Source organism: Pseudorasbora parva, chromosome 4, assembly GCF_024679245.1.
Source record: "Pseudorasbora parva isolate DD20220531a chromosome 4, ASM2467924v1, whole genome shotgun sequence".
NCBI lineage: Eukaryota > Metazoa > Chordata > Actinopteri > Cypriniformes > Gobionidae > Pseudorasbora > Pseudorasbora parva.
Genome location: NC_090175.1, coordinates 5,859,912 through 5,887,171, shown reverse-complemented (window position 1 = coordinate 5,887,171; position 27,260 = coordinate 5,859,912). Strand labels below are relative to the sequence as shown.

At 43.6% G+C, this 27,260-nt stretch overlaps 1 protein-coding gene across 1 annotated transcript in view; it reads right to left on the bottom strand.

Annotated features, from left to right (window-relative positions):
- LOC137072744 (sialoadhesin-like) overlaps positions 1-27,188 on the bottom strand; it is a 37,169-nt gene extending 9,981 nt beyond the window's left edge. Inside the window, exons 1-8 of the mRNA XM_067440667.1 lie at positions 26,630-27,188; positions 23,387-23,561; positions 7,864-7,933; positions 7,076-7,414; positions 6,729-6,977; positions 6,382-6,639; positions 5,500-5,847; positions 5,153-5,401 (exon numbers count right to left, since the gene is read on the bottom strand). Coding sequence (XP_067296768.1) covers positions 5,153-5,401; positions 5,500-5,847; positions 6,382-6,639; positions 6,729-6,977; positions 7,076-7,414; positions 7,864-7,933; positions 23,387-23,389 — 1,516 coding nt within the window. The 5' untranslated portion in view covers positions 23,390-23,561; positions 26,630-27,188. The remainder of the gene's footprint in view (positions 1-5,152; positions 5,402-5,499; positions 5,848-6,381; positions 6,640-6,728; positions 6,978-7,075; positions 7,415-7,863; positions 7,934-23,386; positions 23,562-26,629) is intronic.
- Positions 27,189-27,260: the final 72 nt, after the last annotated feature.

The window sequence follows — 27,260 nt, the reverse complement described above, 5'->3', positions numbered from 1 at the left end:
AATGAAATGTAATCGCTTACTGTTATAAGTTACCCATTATAAATGTGGTTTGGATTACTTTATCAATGCAAAGCAATTTCCTTTTAATATAATTAGTAACTCACTGAATTACCACATTTTACCACAGTAATACAATTACATTCATTTTGTAATTTAATAACAATTTCATTACACATAACTACACTGTTAACAATATTACACACTCTACTTTTTTTTAATCTACCTGAATAAATTAAACAAATTTTCCTACATTATTTAGTCTATAACACATGGTGAATTTATTATAATATGTGGAATGTGCTTTAATTTAAGTTCACTTTTAAAATAAAGTTATGAATTAGAGTATAGAAATGACCTGTTTATATTTGACTTATGTTGCAGATAATAGACTGTATGCTGCTAGAAAAACAAAAGTAGAATCAAACATGTTATTGCACTACTGGAATTGGCAAAGTTAATGCTCATTGAACAGATGTAACGGGCCTGTTCTAGGTGGGGATCAAACCCTGGTCTCTAGTGTTCAAAGGCTCTGGGTTTACTGACTGAGCTAAGTCCCCAGTTAATGAATCCAAGGGCAGAGGTGGCAAAAGCAAGGAGTCTTTAAACTTCAAACAAAGACAATCTTTACTGAAGAAAATTGCAACAAAACAAAGGAAGCCTGGCTTCCAAAAAACAGAGAAAAACAAAACAGACACAAGGGTACAAAAAACATTAATAAATACAAACTTAGCTTGCGGCTGACAACGGGTAGCAGGCTCAAGACTGAACAAAACAGCATGTTACAAATCCACTTAAATAGGCAAAACATAGGTGTCCCATATCAGGCATAATGAGTGGTAGTGTTTAGTAGGAGTCTGGTGAGAAGCGCCACCTGCTGACCAGGAGGAAAATAGCAGTCCAGTGATGAGTTCTCACAGGAGTCTCCCCTCTAAGAACGGCTCCTGATATTCCCTTGAAGGAGACTTTGGGTACGATGGAAGGCTTTAATGAGTGCTGGGTTCAGGATGTCTCGAGCAGGCACCCACGTGCACTCCCCAGGGCCGTAACCCTCTCAGTGGACCAAAAACTGCACCTTTCCACGGACCATAAGAGAATCCACCAGCCTACGTACAGTGTAAGCTTGTTGTCCATTGAGGATACGGGCAGCTGGGACAGGTTTGCAAGCTGGGGAAAGAGAGGAACAAACAACAGGCTTTAGCCGAGAGACATGAAATGTTGGGTGGATTCTCATAGACCTGGGCAGAAGCAGACGATAAGATACTGGATTTAGGTTCCTGAGGATCTTAAAAAGCCCAATATAACGTGGAGCCAGTTTGCGAGATTCTACCCGCAGCGGAAGATTTCTGGTTGCAAGCCACACCCTCTGACCCGGACGAAGCATTGGTCCCAACGGTCGGCACCGGTTAGCTTGCCTCCGCTGTTGTTGAGTGGCTTTCAGTAACGTTGCCCGGGCCTTCTTTCCAAGCCCGTTGACACCGGCGAACCATTTGAGCAGCAGCAGGAACACATACCTCTGTCTCCTTTCCAGGGAACAAAAGAGGGGGAAAGCCGTACTGGCACTCGAAAGGAGACATGCCTAAGGAGGAATGGTAGAGAGTATTATGTGCAAATTTTGCCCATACTAATCGAGAGCTCCAAGTGGTCTGCTACCAAACATTTCAAAGTCTTCTCTATCTCCTGATTCACCCTCCCTGTCTGTCCATTAGACTGTGGGTGAAAACCTGATGACAGACTAATATTAGACCCAATGAGGCGGCTAAATGCCTTCCAGAACCGAGAGGTGAACTGAGACCCTCTATTGGAGACCATATCCTGGGGAAATTCAAGAATCCTGAACACGTGCTGCATTAGGAGCTCTGCAGTCTGGCTTGCTGTGGGAAGTTTGGGTAATGGCAGGAGGTGACAAGCTTTAGAAAATCTATCCACCACCACAAGAATGACTGTATTACCTTGGGATTTCGATAGCCCTGTGACATAGTCTAGAGATATGTGTGACCAAGGATGTTTAGGGATAGGTAGAGGATGCAGTAGCCCTTGAGGGTGGGTTCTAGGATCCTTGTTCTGGGCACATACAGTACAAGTGGCAACAAAATCCTGGACGTCTTTTTGCAACTTTGGCCACCAAAACCTTCTCCGGATGAGCTTGCAAGTTCTAGTGGCTCCAGGATGACCAGAGGGGAGGGAATTACGTGCCCATTGTAACACATCAGAGCGTAGTCGGTTAGGTACAAGAGACGTCCTGGTGGACCATTACCTGGAACCAACTGTTTCTGTTGGGCCTTCTTAATTTCAGCCTCAATGCCCCACTGGATAGCTGCCACTATTCTGGAGGTAGGTAGGATGGGTTCCGGTCTGGACTCCTCCTCTGGGGAATCAAACTGCCTTGACAGTGCATCTGGTTTTGAATTCTTGGAACCTGGGTGGTAAGAAAGAACAGAGTCAAACCGGTTAAAAAACAGCCCAACGTGCCTGGCGGGAATTCATTCTCTTGGCCTCCCGAATGTAGGTAAGGTTTCTATGGCCTGTCCAGATGTGGAATGGATGCTTGGCCCCCTCCAACCAATGCCTCCACTCCTCCAGCGCCACCTTTACTGCCAAAAGCTCCCGGTTTCCAATGTCATAGTTCCTCTCTGCTGCAGTAAGTCGACGAGACAGGTAAGCACATGGGTGAAGACTGCCTCTACACCCACATCTAAAGCATCCATCTCCACCACAAAGGGCAACTCTGGATCTGGAAGGGTTAAGATGGGAGCAGACGTAAAGAGTTGTCTCAGCTTGTTAAAAGCTTGGTTGGCCTTCTCAGTCCATGTGAATGGCTGGACAGACTTCTTGGTCAGTGCGGAAAGAGGTTCTGCAACAGAGCTAAAGTTTCTTATAAACCTCCTATAAAAATTAGCAAACCCAAAAAAACATTGTACCTGCTTCACAGAACAAGGCTGAGGCCATTCTTGCACTGCATGAACCTTGCCAGGATCCATCTGGAGACTGCCCTTGGAAACGGAGAAGCCAAGAAATGGGGCTGAAGACACATGGAACTCACTCTTCTCAAGCTTGACGAAAAGGCTGTGTTTAAGTAACTGGGACAGGACCTGTCGAACATGTTGAACGTGTTCCTTATAGTTACTTGAGAAAATCAGAATATCGTCAAGGTAAATGAAAACAAACTTGTTCAGCATCTCCTGTAGGGCATCATTTATGAACGCCTGGAAGACAGCTGGGGCATTGACCAGGCCAAAGGGCATTACCTGGTACTCATAGTGGCCGTCTAGCGCCGTAATGGTTCGAGGTTTCCAGAGGAGCACCGATGGAATTCCCAAGCGCTTGGCTACATCTAGATCCAAAAAGTTTTCAACAGCCCCAGAATCAATGAAAGCACCAAGCTGGTGATGCTTGTTGTTGTGGACGATGGTGGCTTAAACCGTGACCCCAGAGGTTGCAGGATGGGGGAAGATATCCACTCTCGCTCCAGTTCCCCCTTTCCTGGATGAGAACTGGCTTTTCCCCCTTTCCTGGACGAGAACTGGCTTTTCCCGACAATTCAGGGCAGTTTGATCAAAAATGGCCAGACTTCCCACAGTACAGACAGCGTTGTTCCCTCATCTGGCGATCCCTTTCTGTCTGGGTTAGTTTAGTTCTAACAAGCTGTATCGGTTCCTCCAGATCATTGGGTTTCCAGGGAGGTGCAACAGTATTTGGATTCAACAGATAAGGATTCCTGAGGACGATACAAACCAGTCTCTCGGCGTCGTTCCTGTTGTCGTTCTTGGAGACGATGATCTACTCGGATGGCTACATCGATGAGGGATTCCAAATCAGGAGAAGGGTCTCTAAATGCCAACTCATCCTTGAGTTCAGAAGACAAGGCTTGGTGGAATGTGGCCTTCAAGGCTCGCTGGTCCCATCCACTCTCTGAAGCCAGGGTACGAAACTCAATGGCAAACTCTGCCACACTCCGAGTGCCCTGAGAGAGTCGAAGCAAACGGTAGTCCACATCTCCTGTGCATGCCGGATGGTGGAAGACCCTCCTCATTTCAGTAATGAAGTTGCTGCTGTTTGCAGTTAATGGTGACCGTTGATCCCACAAAGTTGAGGCCCAGTCTAATGCCTTGCCAGTGAGAAGGGTGATGATGTAGGCCACCTTGCTGCTCTCTGTGGGGAAGCTTCCAGGTTGGAGTTGAAATACTAGGGTGCACTGAGTGACAAAGCCACGACACTTCTCAGGACTGGAAAACTGGGACACCATGTCATCCTGAATAAAGAGGACAAGGACAACCCAAGTTGTTAACAGTGCTCCGTTCAGAAGCTGCATAGCTGATGGTATGGGGTTGCATGAGTGTGTGTGGCATGGGCAGCTTACACATCTGGAAAGGCACCATCAAGGCTGAAAGGTATATCCAAGTTCTAGAACAACATATGTTCCCATCCAGACGTTGTCTCTTTTAGGGAAGACCTTGCATTTTCCAACATGAAAATGTCAGACCACATACTGCATCAATTACAACATCATGGCTGCGTAGAAGAAGGATCCGGGCACTGAAATGGCCAGCCTGCAGTCCAGATATTTCACCCATAGAAAACATATGGCGCATCATAAAGAAGAAGATGCGATAAAGAAGACCTAATACAGTTGAGCAACTAGAAGCCTGTATTAGACAATAATGGGACAACATTCCTTTTCCTAAACTTGAGCAACTTGTCTCCTCAGTCACCAGACATTTGCAGACTTCATTAAAAATAAAATAAATAAATAAATAAATAAATAAATAATAAAGTTCAACCACTCATTTCTAATATTAGGATCCAAAGGAAGTTTATGCAGCAACTGTGTTCTTCCACAACCAGGAATAGCGCAATATCTTTATATCTACTTCGGCAGGTTTATTGCATCTGGCTAATGTGATCCGAACAGCTTCATGAGTGGGTACTGAATTAGACATGCTGTAGAGACGGTGTTTCGCAACAGATGATGTCAAGATGCGAACATCATCGTTTTCCTGGCCTGGTGTCTATAAAAGCTTTTCTTTGACTAACAGCTCTGAAACTTACAGAATATTATTATATTACCATGACCTTTTATTTATCAAAAGCTCAAGGGATAGTTGATTTCTCAATTGATCACCCCTTTAAAAGGAACAAATGAATCTGTACTCACACATGACATTGAGATAAACATCAGGCGATGTGTGAGTGTGTCCGTGTACAGCACAGCTATATCTGCCTGCATCCTCTCTTCTGACTGACTGCAGCAGGAGTTCATTGTTTCCGTCTCTTCTCTCAGTTAATGGCTGTGAGTTTCTGGACCAGATGAATGTTGCTCTGTCAGTCAGAGTGCAGCTGCTTTTACATGTCAGACGGACTGAATCTCCCTCTTTCACTCTCTCAGGAGACTCCACCTGAAGATCTGAACACAACACACACATTATATCTAGTGCTGCTGTCATACACTCATTATTATTCAACATAATGCACAGAAGAAGAGATAAACCTCATGAAACTCACCTGTGACAGTAAGAGTCACTCCTGGAGCACCAATCCATATCCCACCAGCTTTATTACTGATGAATCTGAAATAGTACTCGTGTGAATCCTTTAGTGTCACATGACTCAGTCTGATGGTGCAGTTCTGCTGTTTATCTCCCAGATACTGAAGCCTCTGACTGTATTCAGGGTCCTTAGACAGATCTGGAAACCCTTTACCCCATTGAATAGGACCTTTGATCCAGAGGACTTCATTGATCTGATATCCAGTAGGGTATGTATAAGAGCAGCTCATTATCACTGTTGAGTCCTTTAGTGCACAGATGTGTGAAGGACTGTAACTCACACCCCAACCAGCACTAGAAAACACTGAAACACAGAAGTCATTAAACTGTAAATGTTGTTTTATCATTAACACACTGTGAAAACTCAGGAAAGCATGACTATATTTTTATGTAAATGATAGTTCATAACATAAAAATCACAGGCTTATCTTCTTAAAAACTAATAAAGGATCTCAGTGTGAATTAGTTCATGAGTTTAAGGAGGGTGTTGCAGAAAAGCAGAAAAGAACAGAGACAGACGTGTGAAAACAGAGCAAAGAAATCAGCCACGGACATCATGATACTTTCTCCATTATAATGCAACAAATGACAAATAATTTTGAGACTTTTTGTTCATATTCATCAAAAAAAGGCCAAAACTTTGAATTATCTGATGCTACAAAACATAACTTCCTGCTATAGACGAGAAACATCTGACGGCTGAAATACACACAAACACAAACCAAATGTTTAACAGCACTATATAAGACAAAATATACTGACAAACAAGATAGTAAACAGATGTATGTGGTTAAAATAGAGAATATGATTCATATTACAGTATATATTATAAACTCACACATGACTTTTAGAGTCACAGCATCAGAGTATTTCTCTCCATGTTCATTGATGGACTTGCACTTGTATTCTCCACTGTCATCAGAGCTGATCTTTGAGATGCTGTAGATTCTTTCAGATCCTACAATCGTTTCTCCTTTAAACCAGCTGAAGTTCAGAGCAGGAGGGTTTGAATCACTGCTGCAGCTCAGAGTCACTGAATCTCCCTCCACTATTACACCAGATGGACTGATGGACACTGAGACATTCTTTGGAGGATCTAAAAATGACAAAATTAAATAAACCTTAAATCATCTCGTTCAAACACAATCTCCAATATTTAAAAAGAACAAACGAATCTGTACTCACACGTGACATTGAGATAAACACCAGGCGATGTGTGAGTGTGTCCGTGTACAGCACAGCTATATCTGCCTGCATCCTCTCTTCTGACTGACTGCAGCAGGAGTTCATTGTTTCCGTCTCTTCTCTCAGTTAATGGCTGTGAGTTTCTGGACCAGATGAATGTTGCTCTGTCAGTCAGAGTGCAGCTGCTTTTACATGTCAGATTGACTGAATCTCCCTCTGTCACTCTCTCAGGAGACTCCACCTGAAGATCTGAACACAACACCCACATTATATCAAGTGCTGCTGTCATACACTGATTATTATTCAACATAATGCACAGAAGAAGAGATAAACCTCATGAAACTCACCTGTGACATTAAGAATCACTCCAGGATGACCAATCCATTTAGCTTTATCAGTAGTGAATCTGAAATAGTACTCGTGTGAATCCTTCAGTGTCACATGACTCAGTCTGATGGTGCAGTTCTGCTGTTTATCTCCCAGATACTGAAGCCTCTGACTGTATTCAGGGTCCTCAGACAGATCTGTTGGCTCAACAGCATACACAGCGTTTTTGGCCCAGAACAGTTTCATGATCTGATGTCCAGTAGGGTATATATAAGAGCATCTCATTATCACTGTTGAGTCCTTTAGTGCACAGATGTGTGAAGGACTGTAACTCACACCCCAATCAGCACTAGAAACCCCTGAAAAGCAGAATTTATTAAACTGTAACTCAGGAAAGCATGACTATATTTGTATGTAAATGATAGTTCATAACAGAAAAATCACAGGCTTATCTTCTTAAAATCTAATAAAGTATCTCAGTGTGAATTAGTTCATGAGCTTCATGAGGGTGTTGTAGAAAATTAGAAATGAACAGAGACAGACGTGTGAAAACAGAGCAAAGAAATCAGCCACGGACATCATGATGCTCTCTCAAATATAATGCAACAAATGACAAATCATTTTGAGACTTTTTGTTCATATTCATTATGAAAGGCCAAAAATATAAATTATCTGATGCTACACAACCTAACTTCCTGTTTCAAAAAGAAAGACATCAATAGCACAGAAAAACTCTTTATTGGGTCTTTAAAAATAAAATGCAATAAAACATCAGAGTGTTTGTAATGTGAATGTAACAGAGACTCACCGTGAATCATGAGCAGAAAGATCAGAGGAAGAGGAGGAGTCATTCTGACCGACATCAGCATAAAATACATCTATAATACAGCATTAAACATCACTCATATACTCATAAACAGTGTATGTTCATCACCCTAAACAGCTCTTAGGGTGCGTTCACACTTGTAGTTCGGTTCGTTTGGTTAGTTTGGTCCAGACCAAAAAACAAAAACAAACATAATAGTCCTGGTCCGCTTAGCGTTCACACGGCAATTTTAACAGCGAACCTAAAGTTACCGAACCAGAGGCACAGGGAGATGGTCACAACCTGATTGGTCGGTTTATATGACGTAGGAGCTCGTTTACCGAACATGCAAAACAATGCTGTGTGCGGATTACACGCGCGGGCATTTTATGCGTGTACATATGGCATTATTTTACCAGAGAACTCATGAAGAGCTCATGAAATGTTCACAACATTCAAAACAACGCTGTGTGCTGGATTAAACGCGATCATTTTATGCGTTTAACACATATGGCATTATTTTTTATCAGAGAACTCATGAAGAGCTCATGAAATGTTCAAAACAACGCTGTGTGCTGGATTAAACGCGATCATTTTATGCGTGTACATGTTGCATTATTTTTACCTGCTGAGAACTCATGAAGAGCTCATAAAATGTTCAAAACATTCAAAACAGCAGCAGGATTTCCTCCGTTGTGCAAAAGAGACGGCCGTTCTGTCGTCTGTACCTGCTAATAATGGGCAACACAGGAACTTTGATGAGAAGAGCCAGGTATGCTTTTTGTGTGTTTTTTCTAGCATTTTCGAAACATGCTCGTCTGACCAAATATTGATGAGGCACTTCCTCGTTGCTCTACGTTTGCCCTCTAACGTTAAAGTTACTCATTTTGGATAACGTACACCGATCTTTCCGCGTCGTCAAATCAGCTGCATTATGCGTCGCATCTTGTGACATTATACGTCCGGTTTTTGGTCCGTTTACATGTCTTTGGTCCGTGTTGCGTTCATATATCAATCGAACCGCACCAGAGTTCGTTTGGAAGCGGACCGAGACCCATCTTTTTAGCGGTCTCGGTCCGCTTGTTTGGTGCGCACCAGAGTTCGGGTGGCAGCGTTCATATATGTTCAAATGAACCGCACTAACCGAGCAACCGCACCAGGGTTCGTTTTAATCGAACCAAACATGACAAGTGTGAATGCACCCTTAGTGTTAGTGAGATCTTTGCACATCTGGAGATTATTAATGCTCAACATCAGTGTGTGTGAATGAACTGATCATTAGATGAACAGAAGATATTTCTCATGTCAGGAATCATGTGTTATATGAGCTTCATCTATAGAAATAATCATCAGTTTTCATTTAAGTAAGAGTGTGTTTGTCTTACCGTGTTGAAGCTCATCAGATCAACAGCAACTGAACGACTGACGGTTTAACACACGCTCTTTTAGCTTTAGACTGATGGACTTTTTTTTTCTCCCCTTTTATTACTGAGATATGAAAGCTTTAGCATAAGTTCTGCTGGGAAGACTCAATTACTACGTCACTTAATGCCTTCACTCTAATCCAATGATATTCTCATGCTCACGGTATAAAGGCTCTGTAGGGCCTTCGGAGGCATTATCAAGCCATGAAGGCTTACCGGTATCCCATCAGCCGAAGTTATCCAGCGCGTACCTACTGCACCTGGCCTTAATACTCTGACTAATCCACCAGAACCTGCTTCTCACAGCCAGTAACCGCTCCTTCACCCGGCAGACGCAACAAGTCGGCAGGAAGTGAAATCTACGCACCAACCTCAATAAGTAAATATGCATCATCGAGCACATATTCTGAAGAACTAAGCTAGAGATAAGAATAATTATAAAAGTTACACAGCTTGTAGCTTTAATGCTCAATTCTCCAAGACATCCAAAGCCTCTTTCAAGCAGTCAAGACCCTGGAATCAAAGACGTCGAGTTCGAACATTCTTTTAATAACTCCGAGTTCGGTCCCAGCCACTAACGTATTGCAACCCACCAGCTTCCTCCCCCAGCCATCGGATTAAGCATTACATTGGACGTGCCTTCTACTTCAGCCATCTAAACGTTCTTCAACCGGAGGAGTCAACATTTCAAGATGCTCTGCCACACCTGGAACTCCTCCTTTTAACTATCTTCAGCTCAGCTTAGTCTCCGGTAGGCATCTTGTCTCCAGCTGCAGTGTCCCCTCTTATTAGAGTGCACATTGTCTAAGGTAAGGATATTAACTTGGCTTCACTTCTGCTTCCATCGTCTGCCGTTGACAGAAATGGTAGAACCCAGAACGTGGTGACGTGGCAGTGCTTCTCATAATTTACGATCCCAGATAACCGGAATAGTTAATTCGGCGATTAGCCATCGCATTCAGCTTTACGTAGCCATATTGGGCCAGGTTCCTGATCGGAGGGAATAGTTAGATCTGAATTAGCTTTAATGGCTGACTCTAACCGAAGGTACAGGAGAAACTTGTTCTACGAATATCACAAACCTTCTCAGCCAAATCCACTCCTCTCGCTTTACAACTCCAGTTTAGTCTGGTCCGTTACCATCACGGAATTGCTCGTTCGCCTTTCGGTGGTTCAATAAAAACATAAAAAAAAAAAAAAAACTGGCATGTTCCATTCACAGCGCTCATCATCATGACATCAAGCAGGCTAGTCAGATGCAAGGCCGTCCAAGGAGCTGAACACATTAAGCTAGTTCATACTTTGCTGGCTCCGCAGCGTGAGCCTCCGAGACTGCGCGCGCTCCTCCCCAATCGGACGAGACGTTACCTGACGCGCTCGCCGTCATGCTATTCTTAAAACGACAGAGGGTGAATCCGAGTACTCGTCTATAAACCACCAGGAAACGTCGAGAAGAGTGGGCTAAGGTACACAGGTGATGACAATTATTTAGTTATACTTGATATTATTACTTGTGACGTGAACAAAATATGTAAGCAACTACTAAAAAACAAAAACAAAAAAAAAAAACAGCTTCACTCCGCGGTGACCTCTTTCCACTGAATATAAACCATGCTTAGATTCCTAAACAGAGCAGTAAATGCTACACGCAGTCAATTAGCAATCCTTTCCTTGCGCTATTTTAACGAATCCGTTCGTCTTTTCATAAAGAAAATTGACCACATTTGCAGTTTTGCAACTTCCTCAACCGAATTGGTCTGCTCTCGCTCTACGACATTTACCCCATAGCCGTCGCTAGCACGATCTGGGGCCATTCATAGTCTCGTCCACGCATCTCGATGTTCTGCGAAAACAATGCACGGTTGCCCTCACTAACAAGGCAGATCATCTCGCCTTTCCAGTAAGCTTTAGTGAGACGGTTTATCTGGCAATCCGTCGTCGTAATCCTAACATTGAAGCTCGAAATATATTCATGGCACTGCCATGTTATTGCTGATGCGCTCTATCGATCGATTCCAGTTTTAGACGGAATCTAAAACTACCTAATCCGTTCCCAACACCCTGTCCTCTCCTAGCACAGATTAATTAAATTTAATGATATGCTACTTCGGCTAGACAATATGTCTTAAGGTGTCGCTCCTACAACTTCAAGCTTACACGTCCGCATTGCCAGCTTTTCTATGTTCTGTTTAGCCTTCCAAATTCCAGTATTTCCCATTTTAATTTCGACCGTGTTCCTTTCTCGTTCAAAAAAAAAAAAAAAAAAAAAAAAACTTCCATCCGCCGGCTCCTCGCAGGTATTCAATTCTAAGCAAAAATAAATAATCCTAATTTTCCAATTCTCTTCTCCGAACTTCATTCGTTTACTCCTTAAGGCCTAGCTAAATCCTCTATTAAACAGATCAATAAATGTCTGCCCATTACTCTGCCGTTGTTGCATAAATTCATAAATTCCGTCCGCAACGGTTTCTTTCCCTTAACATCAATATCTTGCTAGTATCAGTGTACTAGCTGCTTTTTACGGTTCATGCGTCCAGGTGAATTCTCTTATGATCCTAATATTTTCGATCCTTCTCGCGGCATTTCCTTTTCTGATATTGTTTCTCTCCCAATTGCTTCACTCTAATTCTTTAACATTCAAAAACGACGCTCAAAGCTCCGGCGTCACCTTATCTTTCCCTTAAATCAATAATAATTTTTGCCATTTACATCTATGGTTAAAATTCTTAAAATCCGCCCTAAAACTTCTAACGTTGCCCCTCTCTTCATCTTACCTAACGGTGCACCTCTTTCAAAGGCTGGTCAGAACCATTTAAACTCTGTCGTTAAAAGCTGTAGTCTATCCCCCTCTCTCTACACCGGCCCTCATTCAGAATTGGGGCAGCTACTACACCAGCTGAACGAGGAATCCCCATGCCAGCCATCAAGCATCTGGGTAGGTGATCTTCCTCGGCCTTCAAATCATACAGAAGATCAGATTCTATCACCATTCTTCAAGCTCAGCAAGCTCTACAGTACTATAAGGTAAATTTCTATGCAACTACTGGTGGTGGTGTAGTTATTATTCATCCCGTTATATTACTCTAGCCAGCATTCCTCAACGACTCTCTAGTCATCTAATGTGTGGCCTAACGGCTCTGTTCAATGTGGCCTCGTCTCTATGTGGCTGTAGCAACCGTTGTGCCTTCGTTACATGTTCGATTATAAAAAGAAATAAATAAGTAAATAAATTAAAAAAAATAATAATAATAATAATAATAAAATAAAAATAAATGAATAAATATAAATAAATAAATTAAAAATAAATAAAATAAATAAATAAATTCATATATTCAATGCGATATTCATGTTATATGTGGTCTACTGTGACCGTGTAGCCTAATGTGGCCTTGTCTCGTGGTCTTGTGGCCTTCATGGCATGGTTAAATGTGGCCTAGCGGCTTTTGTCTCGTTGGCCTCATTCAGTGTGGCTTAGTAGCCTTGTGGCCCAGCAAAGAAAAGGGGCCTAGTCTCTATGTCAGTCTCATGGTACATATTGCCTCGTGCCACGTCCGGCCTTCATGACCATGTTTCGTGTGGCTTAACAGCCGTCGTCTGTAGGTCTTGTCTAAATGTGGAATCATGGCCGAGGAAACGGTCTATGTTCTGTGTGGTCTACTGTGACCGTGTAGCCTAATGTGGCCTTGTCTCGTGGTCTTGTGGCCTTCATGGCATGGTTAAATGTGGCCTAGTAGCCTTGTCTTAAGTATGTCTGTCTATGTGTGGCATTAGTGGCCTTGTGGCCACGTGGGCCTTGTGTTTATGTGGGGCTTGGCGCCTTGTGGCATATGTTTGCCTCGTCCTTCAAAAAGATGCCTAATCGGCCAGTGGCCCCTCTGGGGCATATGTTCAATGTGGCTTAGATGCCGGTGTTTTGCGTGGTCTGTCTATGTGTTGCCCTAGTGGCTTGGTCTCGTCCTTAAAAGATGCCAAGTTGGCCAGTCGCCCCTCGGGGCATAGGTTATGTGTGGTCTTAGACCCATAGCATTTTGCTTTATTAAGGAAGCGCCTGTTTTCATCTAGCCAAGTGGCTTCGTTCATGTACTGTCCAGTCCACCTCGTCTCTATGTGGCATTAGCAGCCGTTGTGGCTTAGACGCCTCGTCTCTGTGGTCTGTAGAGGCCATGTGGCTCATCAGAGCCTCGTCTCTGTGGTCTATAAAGGCCATGTGGTCCAATGAGGCCAGAATTTGTGTTGTACGGCCCTAGGTGGCCTGCTATATGTGGTCCAATGTGACCTGTTTATTACTTTTGCCAAAGCGGCTGTTCAAATGGTCCAATGAGGCCTTGTCTCTGTGTTTGTCTATGTGGTCCAATGCGGCCTGTTTATTATTTTTGCCAAGCGGCAGTACAGATGGTCCAATGAGGCCTCATCTCTGTGTTCAATGGTCCAATGAGGCCTTGTTCTGTGTTTTCCTAGGAGTGAACTGGCAAATAAAAATAAAAAAATAATAAAAAAATGCAGCTCGTCTGTGTGGTGGAATGCCGCCCATTTATTATTTTGCCATAGCGGCTGTACAGATGGTCCAATGAGGCCTCATCTCTGTGTTCAAATGGTCCAATGAGGCCTTGTGTTCAAATGGTCCAATGAGGCCTTGTCTTTGTGTTTTCCTAGGAGTAACTGGCAAATGTTATATAATAATATAAAAAAAATTTTTTTTTTTTAAATGCACCTCGTCTGTGTGGTGAAATGAGGCCTGATTATTATTCCGCCAAGGCGGCCGTTCGGATGATCCAATAAGACCTCGTCTCTGCGTTCCTATGAGTGAACTGGCAAATGTCTTGTATGTATAAAAAAAAAAAAAAAAAAAAAAAAAAATTCTAAGCCATAGGTATCTTTCTCCTTTTTTACTTCTATTATATAATAACTTCATTCTCTATTTCAGGAATCCCAAGATTTTAGACCGGTGGGTATAATCATTTACCAACTTTTGGGGGTTGGCGGGCCCCGTCCCGGTGGATTTACACTCCACCCATTTTGGGGGTCGGCTGCGCCCCTGCCCTCGTCTTCAGGCAGGAAATACAGATCCGAGACCCTCGGATTATGCTCTTCGGACGGGGCCTACGCCAAAATGACTCTGTACACTATCAGCTTGCTGAGCTGTTAATAAATGCACTATTGTTAATATATTTCTCCCCGAGTCTTTCTGGTAGAACTTTAAAGAAAAGTCCACTTTAGCCTATATTACCTCTCTGTGTGAAACGTTTTGAATTCCCGACCATTCTGACTTTAAAAAATGATGACTATTACTAATATTGACAGTGTATTTTTTTACAGTTTGTGTTGAGTCTTTTTGCTCACCCTCATTATTAGAGACAGGGGTAGCTGCAGCTTTGAGAAATGGGCGTGGCAAGAGGTAGGTGTGTGGTAAGAGGTTTCTATTGGTCAAAGGAGCATCCTCCTGGCAACTGAGATGGCCAATCAGCAGTAACCATAGTTACTATAGTATGAATCAGTGAAGGAATGAGTTTTGACTGAGAACACACACACACACACACACACACACACACACACACACACACACACACACGTTTGTTTTTGTGACATATGGGGATGTACAATTCCTGAAGAAATTGTGAGTGGTGCTTGCCGTGGCTAAACTAGGGGCACTGCTGCTAAGTTGTGTTGAGGCGTTTGCTAAGGTTCCATAGACAACCTTGTGCGGATTATTCGGGAATGGTGTGCTATATCTCTTCAAAGGGATCAGGGGTGCTATATTTGCCCCGGGGGCAAAAAAGTAGCCGAAAAGTGCCACTGACTTAACATTGCGAAAACTTTGACCAATCATAGCTCTGAGGAAGGATTTCGGAAACACTCGTTGCTTATATGAAATTTGAAGAGTCTGACAGGATCTCTCAGGACATACATTTCAATAGAGAGTAAGTTTTACCCTTGGGGCAATAGAGCTCCCCAAAATTTGCTAAATTTCCTATAGACTTATAATGGGGAGGGTCGCTCTTTTAAATGTATTTATTTCACCTACAATGTTAAATCCCATAGGGATTTTGTATTGACCATCTGGCTCACAGTGTCACAGACACAAGGGGCGGGCTCAATCTACTCAGGCAACCAATCACTATCTCAGGATCATTGTGACGCTATTAATCCATGCCCTAGCAACCGTTTAAAGCTCCCTAGCAAATGATTGCATAGACTTCCATTAAAAAAGATCAAAGGGATATCTTTGGATAGAAGTGCCATAGAAACATGTGGGTGGGTTTGTTTGACTAAGGGCATCAACGCCCAATCATAAATCACCTTCAACACTTCCTAGCCATGCCCTAGCAACCATTATTAAGCACCCTAGCAACCCAAATCCACGGTGGATATCGTCACATCTGAATGTTGTAGAAGAATGGGGGTTGGTTTATATAATCCATACTGGCATGGAGCTTTTGGGGTATCAATATGGGATGGTGCCACTCCATAGCAACCAAACAGAGTACCCTAGCAACCATTTAGATCTCTGCATTAGAAAATCATAGAGACATGGGGGTTGGTTTATATCATTCATACTGGCAAGGTGATTTTGAAGTATCATTATGGGAAGCTGCCACTCCATAGCAACCACCCAGAATATCCTAGCAACCACATAGCAACACCATAGCAACCACCCATAACACCATAGCAACTGCCTAGCAACCACCCAGAACACCATAGCAACTGCCTAGCAACCACCCAGAATACCTAGCAACCACCTAGCAATGCCCTAGCAACCACCCAGAATACCCTAGCAACCACATAGCAACGCCATAGCAACCACCCAGAACACCATAGCAACTGCCTAGCAACCACCTAGAATACCTAGCAACCACATAGCAACCCCATAGCAACCACCTACAACACCCTAGCAACTGCCTAGCAACCACCCAGAATACCCTAGCAAACACCTAGCAATGCCCTAGCAACCACCTAGAACACCCTAGCAACCAACCAGAATACCTTAGGCGTAATGGTTTTTATACTGTACAAACCATATTTTCTATCCCCTTACGCTGCCCCTGCCCCTAAACCTACCCATCAGAGGAAACATTCTGCATTTTTACTTTCTAAAAAAACTTCATCCTGTATGATTTATAAGCATTTTGAAAAGTGAGTACATGGCCAATGTCCTCATATTTCACCCTCTCCTTGTAATACCTATGTCATATCCATGTCATTATACACATTTGTGTCCTCATATGTCACAAAAACATGCCCCCCCCACACACATACACAGAAAGGGATAATCCATGGCTATATGTGCATTAAACTTTTTTAATAACATGAAATGGAGTCAAATAAGTGGCTGACTTGAACTGCGTTAAAATCATTTAAAGCACATATAGCCATTGATTATCCTGCTTATTTCATGGTCAATTTATATCACATCTCACAAAAAGAGCTTGCGTGTGGCACGTCTTTTTCAACGGTTTGCCCACGCACTTCCGGGTGCGGTCGACATCTGTTGCTGTCTTTGGGACGCATTCACTGCTCGACGTGTTTGGGCCCAGCACATTCGGACAGTGTTTGTGGATGTGCTGTGTTCCCTCTGTGGGAACATGAGCATCGCGATGCTGTGGTCGAGACTCAATGATCTCTGTGTGGTAGAACTGTAGAATCTGACCTAGAGTTGACAGCCATGTTATCTCGGGCAGCTGCGAGCCTCGGGCTGGTGTGGAACTCCGCCCTGTCATGAGTGCTCGCGGTTGGGCGATTGGTTTTTAGAGGTGGCACCCGACAGCTGCGGGCCTCGCCCCCAGTGCCATTTCGCTCCCGAGATGCATGAGGAGTGCACGCGGTCCGGGAGATCCTCTTGTCTTCATTACATGAAGTAACCGTTCGGGGGCCTCCTCCGCCTTCTCTGCCTTTGAGGGGTTGCGGCCTTAGGGTACACTGGGGTCCCTCCCCCTCAGTCAGATGCTCTGTTGCACACTACGGTGTCCACTGAGTGCTTTGACCTGATGCGGTGAGGCTATCCTAAGCTCCCTCCCAAACCCGTTGGCTGGACTACTTCGGTGGCGTAGTCCAGCAGCGCTACGGGGTAAGCTGCCGCCCCGATGCGTATGCACGAGGACAGAGCTGATCCAGGGCTAACGAGCTGCGTGCCGCCACCGATCCCGCCCAAGACGGCGTAGGTGACTACACGCCCCCTGGGTCAGGAGATGTCCACAGCTGTGGTCCGGGAAAGACATTTGGCCTTACTTGGTCGATGTGGGAAGGCTGAGTGAGCCCGCCTCCTCAGCTCGCCCATATCCCAGGCTGGCCTTATCGGCGGCACGGTTGAGGACTGCACCCAACAGTTATTGGCCGTCCCCAGAGGCAGACTGAGGCCATCAAACACTTAATGGTGATCAAACACACCGCTGCTGCACCTAAAGTGTCGCCGACACAGTTGCCTCAGCCTCCTCGCCGCCAGGGCGACCTCCTGCGACCCCCTCCCACGTGGCCACAGCAGCAGCCTTCACCCAGCCGCGCAGCAGAGCGCGCCGCAGGAAGACGCCCCAGTCCGCGCCAGCCCCGCAGCCTGCTGAACCCCAGGCTAAGCGGCACTCCTGACTCGGACAGCTTTGGGATGGGCAGTTCTTTTCAGGGGACGGTGGGAGGTCCGCTCCTTCCCCCGGTCTTTTTTGTCCACCCTTTGTAAAGAAAGAACTGATTACCCATCCCTGAGTGCCCAGAGACCGGTGACGGCAGTGTGCGCCGCCCCCGGGCCACGCCGCTCTCGTCCCTCTCTGTCGCCAGCCTCCTCTCAGAGCAGACCCCAGTGGAACGCGAGTCCTTCCCTGGTCTCCTCTGTCAGGGCGCAGTCGTTACCAGTGCCCCGACACCGGGCCGCTATGCCACCCGAGTCCGGGCCGGTAACACTGCCTCGCTGCCCCACCGAGGGTACACCGGTGCTCCGTATGACCCCGTTGGTACACTCCCTGGGAGCGTGGCTTCAGCTGCCGGGACTGTCCTGCTTGGTCGCACGGACCATCAGGCTCGGCTATGCGATTCAGTTCGCGCGAGCTCCTCCCCGCTTCCGGGGTGTCCGGTTCACCATGGTGGGGGCCAATGCACCTGTCATGCGTGCAGAGCTCACAACCCTACTGGCGAAGGGCGCAATCGAGCTCGTCCCTCCAGCCGAGAAGGAAGTCTGGCTTCTACAGCCCTTACTTCATTGTACAGAAGAAATCCGGTGGGTTATGGCCAATCCTGGACCTCCGCGTCCTGAACCGATCCCTTCATAGTCTTCTGTTCGGGATGTTGACTGCGAAACGCCTTTTCGAATGCGTTCGTCCATGCGATTGGTTTGCAGTGATCGACCTGAAGGACGCGTACTTCCATGTGTCCATCCTTCCATGACACAGACCGTTCCTGCGGTTTGCGTTCGAGGGGTGGGCATATCAGTATGCTGTACTCCCATTCGGGCTAGCTCTGTCCCCTCGCATCTTCACGAAGATTGTAGAGGCAGCCCTTGCGTTCGTCCATGCGATTGGTTTGCAGTGATCGACCTGAAGGACGCGTACTTCCATGTGTCCATCCTTCCGTGACACAGACCATTCCTGCGGTTTGCGTTCAAGAGGTGGGCATATCAGTATGCTGTACTCCCATTCGGGCTAGCTCTGTCCCCTCGCGTCTTCACGAATATTGTAGAGGCAGCCCTTGCGCCACTCAGGCAGCAAGGGGTTCGCGTCCTGAACTATCTCGACGACTGGCTCAGACCTGGTTCCCAGAACTGGTACTCCTTGTGACAGCCCCTCCCTGGCCGATTCCGGCACCCTGTGGCACCCGCGTCCCGATCTTTGGAACCTCCACGTGTGGCTCCTGGACGGGACGCGGCAGGTTTGAGTATCCTACCACCTCCGGTGGTGGTTACCATCACTTACGCTCGGGCCGAGTCCACGAGACAGGCCTATGCGTTGAAGTGGAACCTCTTCATCAGCTGGTGTTCTTCTCGCCAAGAAGACCCCTGGAAATGCCGATCGTGTCAGTGCTCTCATTTCTCCAAGAAGGGTTGGATCAAAGGCTGTCTCCTTCCACCCTGAAGGTTTATGTGGCCGCTATAACCACCTACCATGACCTCTTGGATGGTAAACCGGTAAGTAAGCATGACCTGGTCATTAGGTTCCTGAGGGGTGCGAGGAGACTACATCCTCCTCGGGCTCCTCTCGTACCCTCTTGGGACCTCTCAGTAGTTTTAAGTGCACTGCAGAGGGCCCCATTTGAGCCGTTGTGGTCAGTAGATGTTAAGTTCTTGTTCTATGAAGACAGCGCTCCTGACCACAATGGCTTCCACAAGAGGGTAGGGGACCTGTAGGCATTTTCGGTTGACGAAGCGTGCCTGGAATTCGGGCCGGGTGACTCTCACATGATCTGGATTTGTGCCCAAGGTTTCCACCACTCCGTTCAGAGACCAAGTGGTGAACCTGCAAGCGCTGCCCTTGGAGGAGGCAGACCCAGCCTTGGCACTGTTCTGTCCGGTACGCGCCCTTTGCGCTAAAGTAGACAGGACACAGTGTTTCAGGACCTCAGACCAGCTCTTGTCTGTTATGGTGGGAAGCTGAAAGGCAAGGCTCTCTCAAAGCAAAGGTTGTCCCACTGGATAGTGGAGTGGACACCATTGTGTGGCATACCAGCAGCAGGGGTGCCCATGCCCCCGTTGGGGTTAGGGCACACTCCACTCGGAGTGTGGCCTCCTCTCGGGCTTTAGCGCATGGAGCTCCGCTAACAGACATCTGCAGAGCTGCAGGCTGGGTGAGACCGAACACATTTGCCAGATTTTACAATCTCCGAGTGAAGTCTGTATCCGACTATGTACTCACCTCTACAAGTGGCCAGTAATGAATTGGCTCAGGTGTCTTCGCTTGCTCGCCATTCCACTCCACGGACTGGATACGTGCGATATTCTTCTCAGGTGAGCTTCTCCGAAAGCCCTGAGCTCCTCCAGCACTACCGACGCCAACGCCAGTAGTCTGCCCTACTCAGCCCAGACACTTGTGTCCGGCCAGGTTTCCCATGTGCATGGTTCCCCTCCGGTGACCCCCACATGTGTATTTCCCACCGTAAGGCTCCCTGAGTGGGTGTCTTCCCTTGGCAAGCCTGCCACCTCCTGGGGTTAAAAATCCACCTGCGGCTTGTACCCCAGTGATATTCCGTATGCAGCCCTTAGCAGGTGATATGTGTTTTCTTAAGTCCTTCCTATGGGTAGGCACTATGGTGCATATCTCCAAGTGGAATATGCCTTCCAGTGTACCTTGGTATTCCTGTGTTAAGTGGAGGCCTTCGACCGTACTATCTTGCATTCAGGGCACTCAGGCTTGCACAGGGCGCTGGAAGACAGCCGAGTGGCGTGATTTCATTGGGACCCCAGTCGTCAGTCACTGACGTTACGTAGGAGTGACTGAACGAAAGGGAACGTCTCGGTTACGTATGTAACCCTCGTTCCCTGAGGAGGGAACGGAGACATAACGTCCCCCTGCCACATCCGCTGTACTGCTGGAACGGCCGAGAGTTCAGTCTTGGCTCCTCAGCAGGTAAACATAATGCGATTATGCCAGCTACTTCCTTATATACCCATGTGGGTAGGCGGAGTTAGGCATGCAAATCTTGCATGCCCATGGTTTTGGCACTGCCATTGGGCGTGTTCTAAGATCTCGAAGATGATTGGCTTCTAGGCGAAAATCCCCATTCGTCAGTCACTGACGTTACGTTTCCGTTCCCTCCTCAGGGAACGAGAGTTACATACGTAACCGAGACGTTTCAGTCAATCTCATGTCAATCTTGAGTACCTATAGAGTAGTATTGCATCCTTCATATCATCGAAAAGTCTTTAGTTTTATTATATTTATAAAAGAAAGATAGGCTGTACCGAGTCTTTCCGGAAAAAAACGAGCACCTGGAGGCGTATCGTGTGGGCGGAGCTAAAGAATGACGAGCGCGCAGATACTGCAAGAGAGATTGCTGAAAGCTGTCATCCTCAAGCGTGGAAAAGAAAACATTACCCTAAATAAACCATGGCTATCAATCAGATTCAACTAATACATATATGATCCAGAATCAGATCCGGGGGATGAAATAAATTAAACAGGAGAAGCAGCAACAGCAGGACGTCCGTCTCTGTGGTATGTACTGTATTTAGTGGCCTGTCAACATTTGTGTGCGTTTACTCGTGGTTTATGATGACATGATTTGGTTTATGGACTATTGTATGCGACTAAACCTTAGCAGTAGCAAGCAAAACGGTTTTGCACGTCAGATAGTGTATAAAAAAAACAATTGGAGTAACGTTAGCGCATTTGAATAAAGAAACACACTTTGTGAGAGCCTAGCCCCTAGCCTAGCTTTATGTTTGGGTGGTTTTACAATAAACAAACTGACATATTAGTCAGCTAAACAAATGTATTTAAACACACACCATACATCGCATGCTCCATTGATAAATTAACTAACGTATACACAATCGTGTTGTTTACTGATGTTTACTTACGCGACGATAGCCAACAACATAGACATTTAAAGCAGTTTTACTCACCGCCTGCTTCCAAAGCAGGACTGTGAACCTTTATCGCTGGGACCGTTTTGTCAAAAACACACTTCTTGTTGATTTAGTGAAGTCCTGTGACAGCAGAGACCGTGGAGATCCACTTTTGCGACCGAAGCGTTTGTTGTGACACTTCTCGTCATTTCTGCGTTCAAATCGGTTCAAATGCAGCGCTGCCTTCCAGGAATGCTGTGCTGAAGCGTTGAAGTCGCTTGACATCACCCATAGGAATAAAGTGGAGCGCGGCGCGACAGTAGTGTTGCACGGACCAGTGAATCTGCACCTTGAGAGAGTGTTTATGGGCATGCATTTGCTCTTTTGCCTCAGTCACGCACTCATGCACCCTTCCGGGAGAAGAGCCCGTATGGCCCATACAAGGACCTTCCGCTCTGTCGACGTCAAGCGGACCCATACTCGAAAAAAACTCTCCGAAACTTGTGAGAAACTGGAAGGAGTATTTTTGACACAGAAATACTCCATCAAACGTCCAACTTATTGTTTGAAACTTTGTCTATGTTTAGGATGGGAATCCAAGTCTTTAACAGTGTAAAAAGCTCAGTATCCATGAAACAGCATTTCACCCCCCCCCCCCCCCCCCCCCTTAATGTTTTCCTCAGAACATCATTGCTGTGGAGAATAAAAATACAGACAACCAGAATTGTGTACACGTTATCCATTATGTTTGTGAAGGCTGTGTGGGACGTGTAAAGGCCACATCAGAGACTACAATCATTACATATATGTTTGCGCTATAAAGCTTTAAAAACCATGCGTTTCTTATCGTAATTTGCCTGTATTGGTTGTAAATGGTCTTTTGTATCTATTATTATATAATGGTCAAATGATTTGTTAGATCTGCTCATTTTGACAGGTCAATAATTATCCAAAATTACTTTTGCCTTTGGATGGCTATAATTGGGTTACTGCTTTAAGGCCTTAAACCCAAAAGACCTTAACTGTTTAAAGGCCTTAAATGCTTGAACCCCGCCAAATGCTGCTTGCATCTTTAATTTTTTTTGCAATTTTTTTTTAATATAAATTTGCAAAGATTTCAAACACATTTTTTTCACGTTGTCATTATGGGGTATTGTTTGTAGAATTGAGGGAAAAAATAATGAATTTAATCAATTTTGGAATAAGTCTGTAACATACCAAAATGTGGAAAAAGTGAAGCGCTGTGAATTCTTTCCGGATACACTGTATTTTCACTATTTATGGCTTGTTAGATCTAGTATAGCCTCAGACGTCCACCAATGGACCGTTGGATGAACATCTGATGCATATGGCACATTTATAAAGAAAAGCCCATAAAAATGCTCTTGATGCTTTTTCACAGCACAGCGAAGCTCTTACTGTATTCATATCGATATTGTGTTTGCTGTTACTCAATGCTTGTCACTGTAACTTTAATGTTATAAGAATAGACCAAAATATAATGCAATAATCAACACTTTTCATGATTTGTTAATATCAACAGCTGTAATTATAAAAAAAAGCATAGTAAAAGTAAAAATGTGGCTAAATGAAATAAAAGCAGAGAAATATGGAATAGTATTACCATGTTTCGGGGACTCTCTTGTCTATCAGATGTGAAATGATGAAAAGAGAGACCAAACTGGGGAATCAGGATATCAGAGAAGTTTCCTCATGAGCTCTTAATGTTTACCTGCTTCTGTTCTGTTCTTTCTCTTTCTGCATCGACACCTTCAGATCAGCATTCAACTTCAACAAACCTATTCAAAAAAAACCTGGCCAATAAATTTTTTAAAAATAAATAAATTTAAACAATGTAATAAAGACACAAGCCAAGAAAAATAAAGGGCGTCAACCTTGAAATTCTTTAACAAATCAACACTATAAACCCCCAGACAGGATTCAGTGACTTCATATCCACTTCCACAAATGCCTGAAGATGAGATCTGCAGCACAGATTATGAAGTCCACTGAATCTGTATAAACAATACAGCAAAGTGTTTCTGAAGTGTTGCTGCAGCATCAGTGACTCAATAATGTGAGACGAGTCTTGGGTCTCATGAGTCTGATATGAGATTATAACAAGAAGAATAACTCAGAGTGCTGCCCAAACTGTTAATAATTGTGATGTCAGTGATAATTGACCATTGAAATAGGAAACTAATGTCCCTATGGTTTCCACTCCTAAAGTCAGAATGTTTCTTGTTATCTTCATGGGAAATGATTAGCCATGGCCTTTTGTTCCCTTCAGTTTTTTTTTTTTTTTTTTTTTTTGCCAAAGTGAAACTGAAAGTAAACAGAGCTCTGCAGGAAAACTCTTGATATACATGAAAAGGCACCAGGATCTCTCTCTCTCTCTCTCTCTCTCTCTCTCTCTCTCTCTCTCTCTCTCTCTCTCTCTCTCTCTCTCTCTCTCTCTCTCTCAGAAGACAGAGAAAAACAACTACAACTGAGTTCAGCCAAAGCCTTAGATGAAATCATTTTAATTATATTTTAACTCTAACATTTACCACAAATACTGATTTTAATGTATTTTATTATGTATAAATAAACATTTTCAAAAAAAAAAAAAAAATTCCACATATTCCGCAATATAACTATTCCACAGATGAGATATAATGTCTGTCATTATATAAATCTGTTTTGAACTTGTTTTTCAAATAAATATTTCCGAGCGATATCAGAATTTGTACGTGTTATTTATTGTACTTACCCTTTAACTACATTAAAACAAGAGGGAAACAAGAGCCACTTTAATTTACAGCCCGCAGATTCACACTTACCCTGTAACTACACGGATAATGTAGTTAATACGGATAACTACCATTGCTATTCATTATTTACATGTTTGCTCTCAGGCAGATTATTCGCCGCCATTTATTCGCCGATTATTCACCGGTTTTCAATACCACTGCTACGCCGACGATATCCAGATATATACTGCTTGCCGACCAGATTCTCTTTACAAGACCATGTCACTATCATCATGTGTTAATGATTTAAAGACTTGGCTCAACTCCAATTTTCTCAGTCTGAATCTGACTTAAACAGAAATATTAATCGTTGGTCCTCCATCACTAACAAAGAATGTAAGTAATATTCCCAGACTTGACCTTGAAGCTACTTCAATAATTCCGTCTGCCACTGTCAAAAATTTGGGTATCATTATTGATCCTGCACTGACATTCGACGCTTACATTAGTCAACTTTGTAAAGCGTCCTTTTTTCATCTGCACTGTATTGCCAAATTCCCTTCCTATGTCAGCCTTAAAGACGCTGAAGCACTAGTCCACGCGTTCACTACATCTCGCCTCGACTACTGTAATGTTCTTTTTTTCCGGACTACCAGCTCACTCACGTTTGCAATACATCCAAAACTCTGCCGCAAGACTACTAATTTACACTAAAAAAACTGCCCATATCACTCCAATTCTGTTCAAACTGCACTGGCTACCTGTGTTATCCCGTATCACTTACAAAATTATTCTGCTTACTTTTAAGTCACTCAATGGTCTTGCTCCTCCCTATCTCTCTGACTTACTTTCTCCTTATACTCCCCCTCGAGCTCTCCGATCTTCTGGCTGTGACCTCCTCTGCGAGCGGAGATTTCGTTTATCATCTATGGGTGGCAGGTCTTTCTTTGTTAAAGACCCTAAACTATGGAACTCTCTCCCCCTGCCTCTCAGGACAACAACCACGTTACATGAATTTAAATGTAAACTCACAGCACATTTGTTTAATCAGTATTATCAGTCATGAAAATGTTAACTTGACATAATACAATCAAAATGTTAACTCACTACCAATAATCTGCTTCTAACTGCCCACCATGCTGTCTGTAATTAATGTGTGTTACCTATGTCTTTCATGTTGTATTGTAACTGCAATTCACTCATTACTTTGACTGGGCAAATATCCACTGTCCATCTATGTATAAACTGCTTGTTGAGCTTGGGAAAGGTGCTATATAAATTAAACATAATTAAAAAATACCTACAGTATGAATAATTTGTTAATTTTCATTATAGTTACTCCTTTATTCCCCCAATATTAAATACTTATAGTTACACTATAATTATCGAAAGTCATGCTGTAAATTTACTTTACTTATGCAGTACTTTCCGGGCCATAATCTAAAGCGTTACCTGGTTTTCTTTTTTTTTTTGTATACACTAATAATAACAACCAGGGTGTGATATGAGACCCTGGACCACACAACCAGCCATAAGGGTCAGTTTTATTTAAGTTGAGATTTAAACATAATATGTATTAAAATAAAAACATTAATATTATGCTTTACATTAATGTATGGTTTGTTTGTATAGGACAATATTTGTCAGCAATGCAAATATTTGAACATCTGAAATCTGAGGGTGCAAAAAAATCTAAATATTGAGAAAATCACCTTTAAAGTTGTCCACGTGAAGTCCTTAGCAATCTATATTACTAATAATATATATATATATATATATATATATATATATATATATATATATATATATATATATATATATATATATATATACATACATATATATATATATATATATATATACATACATATATATATATATATATATATATATATATATATATATATATATATATATATATATATATATATATATATATATATATATTAAATATTTGCAGTAGGAAATTTACAAAATATCCTCATGTAACATGACCTTTATTTAATATCCTAATGATTTCTTACAATAAACATTTACAACAAACCAAGCAAGACCAAGAGAAAAACATTAAAAAGCAAATGCAAAAGTAATGTGACTGGGTAAAGTAAAAGCAGAGAAATATGGAATAGCTTTACCGTGTTTCGTTGAGTCTCTTATCCATCAGATGTGAAATGATGAAAACAGAGACCAAACTGAGGAAGCAGGATATCAGAGAAGTTTCCTCATGAGCTCTTAATGTTTACCTGCTTCTATTTTGATCTTTCTTTGATCCACATGAAACCTTTCACATAATGCGAATTAAACAAGCATATTCTAAAAAAATGAATAGACCAAAAAGAAACTCAAAACAATTAAATTAAGGCAAGCCAAGAAAAATAAGGAAACTGGAAATTCTGGGGCAATTATGTAATAGAACAATCAGCAATAGAAAAGTTCAAATCCAAACAGAATTTGTTGCCAGAATTGCTGCACAAATAACCCACATAGGAGAGGAAGTCATCATGACCACACATTAAATTCCCCGGTCAGTGTTCATATGGGAACCACCCGCAGGGTGTTAAAGTAACACTGAAGCAGTGTTAGAGTTAATTAGATGCTTAAGTGATTAATTAAGGGATGATTGTTTGATCATTGATGACACCTGATGATAATGAGCAGAGTCACTGAAGGAAAGATGTTGCTGTTTTCTTGACATGTTTGGTCACCATTATGGTGATCAGTGTTTCCTTTAGTTGGGCAGTTTGACTCTTGGCTTCTGATGTCATT